General features: G+C 40.0%; 1 protein-coding gene across 1 annotated transcript; it reads right to left on the bottom strand.

Moving 5' to 3' along the window:
- Positions 1–283: 283 nt before the first annotated feature.
- Positions 284–9,233, bottom strand: cav2 (caveolin 2). The gene is made up of 3 exons (XM_053631586.1): positions 8,976–9,233; positions 7,461–7,648; positions 284–2,147 (listed from the first exon to the last, which is right to left on the bottom strand). Exons 1-3 carry the CDS (start codon positions 9,126–9,128, stop codon positions 1,988–1,990), a joined length of 501 nt encoding a protein of 166 aa, XP_053487561.1. The 5' UTR covers positions 9,129–9,233; the 3' UTR covers positions 284–1,987.
- Positions 9,234–11,385: the final 2,152 nt, after the last annotated feature.

Below are 11,385 nucleotides of genomic sequence, written 5' to 3'. Positions count from 1 at the left end.
GCCTTCTGTTTCCGAATACTCCTATAAGTAGGCTAATTGGGATGCAGCAACTATTAAAGGGGAAACACAAAACAGGTGAGTATGATCAACAGGAGAGCAATAGCATCTGACCAGGTCATGTGACATGGTTGTAGTTTGATAGGTGGCCGTAACTGTAAAACGGCGGTACTATTTTTTTTTTCCCACTTAGACAGGAATATGCAATATACAAGTACACTCTCAGGAATAAAAGAGAGCTAAGCTGTACTTTTTTCTTCACACTGGACTGTTACAATAAAGCGTCTCAAAGTTTATTCCTTAAAACAGTTTTACAGAAACACTTTGTCTATGTTTCCACTTGAAATACTGAAATTAAAGACAACATAGCACACTATTTTTCCTGAGTGTCTGTACTGTATATTCCAAATTTAGCAACCAGATAGTGTTTAATCCGCTGCATAATATTCAGTATACAACTGTACACAGACAACCCGAGTCTCATCTATAGCGTCTATATGCTACATTTTACCGCAACACTTTCTTCACTTCTCATGCACCCCTCACCCTAATGAGTCCTTACTTAAGCACATAGCTGATGGAGGTATGCTGCCTGCAGCGAAAACACAAAGAGTGATTTATGCTTTTCCTTGAGGTCACAGCTGAGAAAAAGAACAACAACAAGAGTATCATATCAAAAAAAGAGCTTTTATTTAGAGAGACTCTCTGAGGTGTTCTCTGCTGCACTCTGGATTTTTGCTACATTACATCATTGAATGGGGGGGGCGGGGAGTACACCTGAACACTTCGTGTTCCACTGAACAAACAAGCCATCCTTTCTTTCTGAGAGCTATTGAAAAACACGTGCGCACACACACACCCACACACACACACACACACGCACACACGCACACACACTGTCGAGGGCAGGCAGTATTTCAAGTGCATATTGCAACTAGACTGGAAAAAAATACAGTACTCGTTTAAATAAATCATTACACCTTTTTGTTTTTTGGAATGTTAGGACAGACATGTGAGAATACGTTTAACAATTCATTTCAGAAATATCACAGAAAAAATAATATACTTGATGGTGAATACTGCAAATATTGTGTTATACTAGTATAAGTTGTCCCAAAGTGTCTTTTCCCTTTTATACCACAGCAATTTTATCTTAAAAGGAATAATTAGTTTTTTTTAATGAAAGAAGGAATTGTCATACATTTTATCCATTTATCGCTACATTTAATGTTGCGTAACATCCGCAAAACAAGTTAGTTCCCATTCTCCCTTACGTTATCGCAGCTATACACAGTCGTTCCGTCACCAGCATCTCTCTTTTTCCCCTCTCTTCAAGTTAACCTTTACGGCTTACACTGGAGACTCCTTCTATAAATCTTAAATGAACATCGCCTTACAGAAAACTTCATCGCATCGACGATTATTTTTGAATCACGAGTCCCTGTGAACGAGCTGTTACTATAGCAACAATAACGTATCAGAACGAGCACATTAATATAAAAGCAATCGACACCTTCTGACCAATCAGATTTGAGAATTCAGTAGTGCTGTGATGTAAGCCTAAATATTATTTGAGGCAGGAAGCAGGAAGTAGTCTGAACTAAATTGGCTTTTCAAATATTTCTGTACACATTTAAAACTCTTCTCATATAAAGTACAAAAGCTCAAACGCATATTTCTATTAAATACATATATATTAAAAATCGTGCAAAAGCACTTTTACCTAATGATACCGTCCACTAGGAGTCACAAACTTAATGTTAAATTCTATAAACGCTTCCTTATATTGCTTAGACGTTCAGTGAAGTCACCAGAGAGGCAGGTTGTTTTTAGTGTAAGCGTACGTTTGTTCCCAGGCCAAAGCAAACACATGTGATGGAGCTGAGCATGAAGAGGACTCCAGTGTGATTGATCAGGTCTGGGATCTCCTCCAAGTCCTCCTAAAACAAGCACATCATAAGGAACGTGTGCGAGTCGACGCGCTGGTCGTTTACAGCACGTCAGGTTTGCAGCTCTTGCCGTTGATGGAAGACAGACACCTGCCGAAGCTGTGGAACAACGGCCTCACAAACATGTCCATCAGGCTGGACCAGATCACCTGGACGGAGGGCAATGTCATCATGCAGCTCTGCACCAGTGGCATCACCACCCTGCGTACACATGCACACACACGCACACACACACAACACATTATACACACATGTTCATTTTACCATAAAATTACACTTTACACATGTCTGCATTATCACAATCCCACAAACTACTCCATAATTATTGGCACCCTCAGTAGAATGGACACAATGATTACATTTTTTCCCCCGTTCAACACGGCTTACCATTTCTCCAACAAAAATCTTATTTCCTTATTTCCTTTCAAAACAAATGTGCCATCTTTATCTTGATTGATATCTTTTTTAAAAAATGTTGAAATGCAAATAAATCCATTTATGTAAAAAATATTTCTTTTCTTTTTTTTAAATAATTACCTACAGTCTAATGGCAAACTATTGACTTCTTTCATTGTTTTTGAAGAAATTTGCCTATTGTCCTTAAAATATATATATAATATCTATTTTATTTGCTTTGAGTTTAGCAGCAAAAGTGGCAATTGACTACAATTTTTGTTTAAATGCAAACAAATTGTCAACATTGAAAAATACAATGTTCAATAGACTACACTGCGTCCCAGTACACTGTGCCGATAATCTTGGAGCTGACTCTGTGGAAAAGCTATAACACAGTACAGTTCAGCTCCAGCGCTGTTCTCTTCTCTCTGCACTGCACTAAATGCATTATATTAACTATTACACTGTTTACTTATTATGAGCTCACACTCGTCATGCTACGCTCCTGCTGCAGATGTTTCCTGCTTGTGTTGCTAATCTTTATGGCATGCATTACAGGTGCTGCAGGAACGGTGAACTCCATGGGAAGTCTTTTTTACCTCTCCATGATACGTTTCTAATGCCTTAAGTCAAAGTAGGATGAGTTCAAATCTACACATGGTTGACGAATGAAAGGAAAACAACGTAACGTGTGTTAGTAACGTGCCAGTCTACAATGTGTACAGTGTTAGGTGGGCACTAAGTCATATCTAGTTGAAGGTGAAGGCCATAGCATAAGATATAAAGAGGTGCTTGAAAGGTTAGAATTTTCTGTGTGTGTGTGCATATATATATATATATATATATATATATATATATATATATATATATATATATATATATGAGCTAAAACAAATGACAATGAGAACCCAATTAAACAAATGAGCAAAAAATATTATACTTGGTCATTTACTTATTGAGGAAAATGATCCAATATAAAATATCTGTGAGTGCCAAAAGTATGTGAACATCTAGGAGTGGCAGTTAATTTGAAGGTGAAATTAGAGTCACGTGATTTCAATCAATGGGATGACAGTCAGGTGTGAGTGAGCGTCCTGTTTTATTTAAAGAACAGGAATCTATCAGAGTCTGATCTTCACAACACATGTTTGTGGAAGTGTATCATGGCATGAACAAAGGAGATTTCTGAGGATCTCAGAAAAAGACTTGCTGATGCTCATCAGGCTGGAAAAGGTTACAAAATCATCTCTAAAGAGTTTGAACTCTACCAATCCACAGTTAGCCAGACTGTGTACAAATGGAGGAAATTCAAGACCATTGTTACCCCCCAGGAGTGGTCGACCAACAAAGATCACTCCAAGAGCAAGACATGGAATAGTCCAGGAGGTCACAAAGGAAACCAGAGTAACTTCTACGAAACTAAAGGCCTCTCTCACATTGGCTAATCTTAAAGGTCATGAGTCCACAATCAGGAGAATACTGAACAACAATGGTGTGTATGGCAGGGTTACAAGGAGGAAGTTGCTGCTCTCCAAAAAGAACATTGCTCTCTGTCTGCAGTTTGCTTAAGTTCACGTAGACACGCCTATTGGAAGGCTATTGGAAAAATGTTTTGTGGACGATTGAGACCAAAATAGAATTTTTGGTTTAAATGAGAAGCGTTATGTTTGGAGAAAGGAAAACACTGCATTCCAGCATAAGAACCTTATCCCATCTGTGAAACATGATGGTGGTAGTATCATGGTTTGGGCCTGTTTTGCTGCATCTTGGCCAGGACAGCTTGGCATCACTGATTGAACAATGAATTCTGGATTATACCAGTGAATTCTAAAGGAAAATCTCAATGCCATGCCATGAACTGAATCTTAAGAAAAAGTGGTCATGCAGCAAGACAACGACCCTAAGTACACAAGTCGTTCTCTCAAAGAACGGTTAAAAAAGAATAAAGTTGATGTTTTAGAATGTCAAAGTCCTGACCTTAATCCAATAGAAATGTTGTGGAAGGATCTGAAGCAAGCAGTCCATGTGAGGAAACCCACCAACATCCCAGAGTTGAAGCTGCTCTGTACAGAAGAACGGGCTAAAATTCCTCCAAGTCGATGTGCAGGACTAATCACCGGTTACCGGAAACGTTTAGTTGCAGTTATTGCTGCACAAGGGGGTCACACCAGATACTGAAAGCGAAGGTTTTAGGTCACATTTCTGCGTAAATACAGAAAATTCTAAAGGGTTCACAAACTTGCAAGCACCACTGTACATTATTTACAACTTCATCAGTGAGCCATTGTGCCCTGTGGATGGGGGTGGAGTCATCCTAGAAGAAACCATGTCCATCAGGATAGAAACATTTGCTCATGGAATGAAGGTGATCAGTCAGAACTTTTATTGATTTGCAGCTATGCTTCTCTCTAAGCAGGTAATTTGAGTCAAACCACAGCAGAAAAATAAATAAATGGCCCCCACAGCATAATCGAGCCTCCAGTTTCTCTTTAATTTGTATCCTACATGATTTAGTGACTAAAAATCCTCCATGAACAGCCCAAGGATTAGTCATATGAAGCATATTATACATATTAGTCATATCCCACTGCTAAAATTCTGATAAACCTCCTGATCTTATCTTCCTTGTTTTCAAAAGCTACTCATTTCTAAGCTTTTATACAAACAACCCTGTTTCTAGTTCCCACATGTTCTACACAGACCAGACAAAACTACTTTTTCTTTTTACTCAAGGACACTGATTAAATAGAAACAGTAATCCAAACCAAAGCACATGAACTCAGGAAACCTCTGCTTCGTAAATTTGGCTAATGCTAACAGATCAAAATGAGGATCTCAATAAGCACTAAGATGTTTAATATGATGTCTCTCTGCAAGAGAATGGAAAAGAACGACTCCATGGTTGTGTACAAGACATCAAGACTGTTGTAACACACTGTTGTAACACATTTTTCGAATTTTGTTTTGTTTGTGTGATTTTTGAAACCACAACCCATCGTTATCAAGTTACTAGGCCTAAGAAGAGTGTCAACTGGAATCGAATGATTATTTTAATAAGAACGGGTTCTATGGGTGGAAAATTCAGGAATAAAAAACCCCATCTCACTTTAAAAAACAGCCAAAATATTATTGGGTACTTTACATTTAAATACTGTACTGTACATGTCTGTGGATTTATTAATTTATTTATTTTTTAACTCAAAGGGGTCCCTGACTGTAAAAGAAAAACAATACCTGTTTAAGTGGTTATAAGTGGTTTTGGGTCAGTTGTTGCGTCTTAGGAATCAAATTCTAAAGCTAAATCTAAAAATCCATCAGGAAAAATATGAAGCCACTGATAGCTGAACTGTTACTGCATTCCAGTCATCTCCAAAACCCATTTTGTGCAACTGAAGAGCAAAAAAAAAAGTAAACCTGTTAGAAACATTCAATAAATAAATAATATACAGCCCCCTCCAAAACTATTGGAACAGCCAGGCCAATTCGGTTTTTTGGGTTTGAGATCAAAAGACGAATATGAGAATTTCAGCCTCTATTTCCTGGTATTTATATGTAGATGTGTTAAATGACATAGAATATAGCACATTTTGTATCACACCACCCAATCTGTAGGCAAGCAAAATTATTGGAACATATGACTGACAGGTGTTTCTTGCTACCCAGGTGTGTCCTGTTAGATTGACTATTTAAACAATAAATAGCTATGAACATCTACTCTTGGTTTTGGCCTTCAGTTTCACCTGTGAAGACTGTATAAGGATAAGCCAACATGAAGAGCAGAGAGCTGCCTATAGGAGAAAAGCAGACCATTTTGAAGCTGAGAAAAGAGGGAAAATAAATCGGAGGCATTGCACAAACATTAGGCATAGACAATGCAACAATTTGGAATGTCCTGTAAAAGAAAGAAACCACCGGTGTACTGAGCAACAGACACCGAATGGGTCAGCCTAGGAAAACAAAAGCAATTGATGACAGAAACATTGTGAGAGCTGTGAAGAAAAACTCAAAAACAACAGTCAGTGACATGTTGTCATAACCAACAATCTCCACAGGACAGGAGTGACGGAATTACAATCCACCATTCGAGTAAGACTTCGAGAGCAGAAATATAGAGGCCATACTACAAGATGCAAACTACTCATCAACAGTAAGGATCAGAAAGACAGATTGGAATTCGCAACGAAATTCAGAAATGAGCCACAAAAGTTCTGGAAACAAAAAAGTTCACCTCTACCGAAGTGATGGAAAGGCTAAAGTGTGGAGAAAGAAAGGATCTGCTCCTGATCCAAAACATACAAGCTCATCTGTGATACATGGTGGAGGTAGTGTCATGGATTGGACTGATAAAAAAGGTTCTGTTTTATGTGGTCATAACACATCTAGATGTAAACACCAGGAAATAAAAGCTGAAATCCTAAACTCGTCTCATATCCATCTTTTGATCTCAAACCCAAATGTCTTTGGTATACAGCACAAACAAATGAATTGGCTTTGACCTTTCAGTAGTTTGGGACGGGACTGTGATTCATTGCATATATAGTGGCTTGCAATCATTTTCACTACCTCTTCTACATTTTGAAGCAGGGTGGTGATAGCATCATTACCCTTGGTCTCTTGGTTGCTTTTCTGACTAGTCGCCATATGTCAGTACCATATTCTTTCCTTCTTTTTAAACAATGGATTTAATGCATGTATTTTGTGATGCTGTTTGTTTAGGTGTGTTCTCAAACAAGAGACACATGCAGGTCGACTCAATTCAGCTAATTATACAACTTCTGATGGAAGCTGTTTCCACCAGAACTAATTTGACAAGTTTATGTGTGCACTCACAACGTTCGCATTTTTATTTGTAAATAATTTTGAAAACTATATTGACTCTATTTCATTTCCAAGTTATAATACTAAAAAATGTGGAAAAGTTGTATACAATACATAATATACATTAAGCATATTTCCGATGTCTGTTTCCTTTCCTTCCTGTATTTTCTTTTGCCTAATGCCACTCTTTATCTAGATGGCCAGCAGCCAAGGCAAACATGCTGCCAATGTTGCTGCTTGAAAAAATGTTCCCCGAAGCAAGAATAACCTTTTAACCAGCCAAAAGCCTCGTCTCATTACCAAATATGTATGCAGCTGAGGGTGGCGAAAACAAGTCCTGCCACAAAGGCCATCGGGATCGCGAGCAGCGTCGTCAAGACCCGGTAAAAGGCGAACTTCATGAGCTCGAAAAGCGCATGGCTGCCGATCCACACCGAGTCCAGGCTGTGTACGGAGCTGGGTTCGGCGATCACGTCCTTGAAGTCTACCTGAAGAGTGAACGGGAACAGAGAGAGTATTCACAGAGCTCAGTAATGGAAGTTTTGTGTTGCTGTGTGCACTCGGGTGCAGGTCCCAAACACTATGTAGCAAATAGTTATTCATAAACTCATGTTTAGTCTTCAGTACACCATAACATGATGTGAAAATAATAAGCCCTCAGCGTTGTTACCGAAACTTAAAATGGCCACCTATAGCTGTGTGCGATGGTGTAGCGCGTGTATAGATATAACAGAAGTGCACTTGTGGTCGTATTCACGTTTCCTCTTTAAAAGTGGGAAATCTCAATTACATTTTATCACATATCCATTTGGAAGATTGGGAGATTAATGTCTCACTTTCTCACGTTCCCTAAGTTGTAAATGGTTCCTTGTGCTTGAGAAAATTGGCCAAGCTATTCCTGTGGCCATTCATTGATTCATTTTATTTAATTTATTAGCATAATAGCATAATTTTTCACCTATGATGCTGGACTTATGGGACGTTGTATACTCTAATAGCTCTAACAGCTTAGGAAAAAAGTCACTCAGTCTTGTTTACAGCATAACTGTAACTTGAAATAAAGGCTCACCTTGTCTTTATAGACACATTGTTGAAAATAACAACTATGTGCACCCTGATATTGCAAGTAAACAGTTAAGAAACATTTTATTTATTTATTTATGTATGTATGTATGTATGTATGTATTTATTTATTTCTTATGGATGTTTTCCCATAGGACACATGGTGGCTTAGTGGTTAGCATGTTCGCCTCACAGCTCCAGGGTTGGAGGGTTCGATTCTGTGTGTGGAGTTTGCATGTTCTCCCCGTGCTGTGGGGGTTTCCTCCGGGTTCTCCGGTTTCCTCCCCTAGTCCAAAGACATGCATGGTAGGCTGATTGGCATGTCCAAAGTGTCTGTAGTATGTGTATGTGATTGTGCCCTGCGATGGATGGGCACCCTGTGCAGGGTGTACCCCGCCTTGTGCCCGATGCTGCCTGGTATAGGCTCCAGGTTCCCTGTGACCCAGTAGGATAAGCAGTATAGAAATTGGATGAATGAATGGATGGATGGATGGATGGATGTTTTCCATTTGCTTTGTGTGTGTGTTAGTGCATTACGCCAAATGCTTTACAGAATAGGCTAGTAGGTCTACCCTACTACTCAGTATGCGGTTTGGGACGCCTCCGAAATCCTTCAAATTATTCAATCACACAAGCAAACTGAAATCACGCCTAATACCGCTACTAATTCTCTAAAAGTTTGCATAGTATTAAAAAAGAAACCTTTTCCAAATCTTTACCCACAGCGATTCTGCATCTCTTTGAATGACTTACCTTTAAGTGCGCGCTAATGTCTCGAGGGTCCCGGTCCGGTAGCGGCGCGCGCGCTTTCTGTTTCTTTTTCTGAAGAATGGGCTCAATCGTGCTGTGAAACACATTTTCATCCAAGAAGACGCACGTCTCTGCTGTCTCTTTTTCGAGTCCCATCTCTACCACTCTTTTATTTATTTATTGTTTTTGTTTTATAAGTCCAGGAGACGCGGCGCGCGCTTCCCGCTCTACTCGCGCTTGGCTCGCAAAGAAGCTCACTGCGCGCACGTGTGAAGCGCGGGCACGCGCTCAGTTTAACCATACAACCACTCCATAAACCACTACTTCCTTTTTTTGTTGTAGTGATGATGGGACTTTGGATCAAACCCGTAACTCACTGAAAGTGTTTAATAACTTTTAGCTTTTCTGAAAGGTTCTCAGTTCTTGGGTTCTGCATGGAATGTTTAAGGTTCTGTATAACGGTGATTAGAAGCAGTCATCCATTTACAAAACTTCTGTCTCCATTTTAAAACTGCTTAATGTTTCTAATGCCCAGGAAATGACTTAAAATGGCCCTCATTAAATATGCAAGGATTATATATATGAATGGGCATGATATGCAAATAAGGAACAACCTCCATATCCTTCTGTTGTCCTAAATAACTAACCCACTAGTTAACTGCTTTTAAATTAGCTCGCATTTATCACAGTGTGTTCTTAGTGGTTAGCACGTTTGTCTCGCACCTCCATGGTCAGGAGGTTCGAATCCTGCCTCCGTCCTGCATGCGCGGAGATTGCATGTTCTCCCTGTGCTTTGGGGGCTTGCTCCAGGTACCCCGGTTTCCTCCTCCAGTCCAAACACTTGTGTTGGAGGCAGATTGGCATTTCCAAATTGTGAATGTGTATGTGATTGTGCCTTGCGATGGGTTGCCAACCTGTCCAAAGGGTCCCCCGCCTTGTGCCCCGAGTCCCCTGGGATAGTCCCCTCCAGTTTCCCCGTGACCCTGTGTAGGATAATCGGTATGGAAAATGGATGGCTGGATGGATGGTTCATTGTGGAAGATGACGTCCTGGGATTATTTGCATGCCGATGGTCAGACTTAAACACACTCACTGCAAGTTGTATGAATAAAGAAAGGGAAATAAGGTTCAGGTGTGCCTAATCAGCTCTACCCCTCCCTGCTCGTCTCAGATCACACTTTACTGGCACAAAACTCTACTAAACCACGTCATTTACACATCTTGAGTAAGCATTATATCCTGTGGGGTCATGGTGGATCTGGTGGCCACAGTGTTCTTTGGAACACTGGCTGCATAGCAGTAATGAATCCTAATGCCATGTGATGTGCATCACATACTCCGGTTCAATCAATCATGTTCAGAAGGAGAGATCAATGATATCCTGACCCTGTACACCAGTAGCCACCAGCCCTGTTCCTGGAGATCTACCTTCCTGAAGACTTTAGCTCCAACCATAATCGTGCCCACCTGACTATCTAATCATTGCCTTAAGAAGTTCTTGATCAAATAAAACAGGTGTGCTAGATTTTGGTTGGAGATGAAACCTGCAGGAATGTAGATCTCAAAGAACAGGTTTGGTGACCACTGCTGTACACTTCAGATCTTGGTCCATGATTGCAAAAGCCTGCAAGCTTCAAATTCAGCCTGAATCAAGAAGATTCATACTGTAGATGCATGCCTACTGGTGGATCATGATTAAAAGATGAGCAGAAACAGACCCCTTCTGTAGTATCCTGCTCAGTATTTCAGTAGATCCGTAGTCTGTACACCCTGGATGGGACACCAGTTCATTAAACACACACACACACACATACTGTACACACACATTCACACCTAAGGGTTATTAAGCATAGTCAGTCCACCTAGCGGCATGTGACACGGGGAGAACGTATGAATCTCCACAGAGACAGAAACTCGAGCTCAGGATGGAACTGCTCCCTGGAGCTGTGAGATGGTTCTTACAGTATATTGGCTTCAAATAGACCACACTGTTGGGAAGTCAGGCCTCTGAAATATCAATTAAGTGTTAATTAGAAAGCTGTTGTAAAATCAAACCCCACATAGGATCTCTCACTTGTTGCTCAATGCTTACAGTACAGATTAAGCTATACTCTCTACTTGGAAATTATCTAGAGTAGGCTACACAGTTCAGCTTGCCTCAGCGTACACTTTAGCGTCGTTCCCCATGTGGTTGCAGTTGCTATGATGACTGCCCTGCCATCTTTAATGCAAATCGCTTTGAATTATCTATATTACATCTCCGATTAGCAGAATATATATACAGTATCTCACAAAAGTGAGTACACCCCTCACATTTTTGTAAATATTTGATTATATCTTTTCATGTGACAACACTGAAGAAATGACACTATGCTACAATGTAAAGTAGTGAGTGTACAGCTTGTGTAACAGT

This window comes from Ictalurus furcatus, chromosome 8 (genome assembly GCF_023375685.1).
Source record: "Ictalurus furcatus strain D&B chromosome 8, Billie_1.0, whole genome shotgun sequence".
In the NCBI taxonomy this organism is placed as follows: domain Eukaryota; kingdom Metazoa; phylum Chordata; class Actinopteri; order Siluriformes; family Ictaluridae; genus Ictalurus; species Ictalurus furcatus.
Note: the sequence above shows the minus strand (reverse complement) of the source record. Positions and strands in the feature narration are given on the sequence as shown.

Coding starts and splice junctions, on each gene's coding strand:
- cav2 (XM_053631586.1), bottom strand. CDS start 9,128: ATGGGACTCGAAAAAGAGACAGCAGAGACGTGCGTCTTCTTGGATGAA. Junction 7,649..8,975: donor ACATTAGCGCGCACTTAAAG/GTAAGTCATTCA, acceptor TTCACTCTTCAG/GTAGACTTCAAGGACGTGAT. Junction 2,148..7,460: donor CTCAGCTGCATACATATTTG/GTAATGAGACGA, acceptor ATGTGTACGCAG/GGTGGTGATGCCACTGGTGC.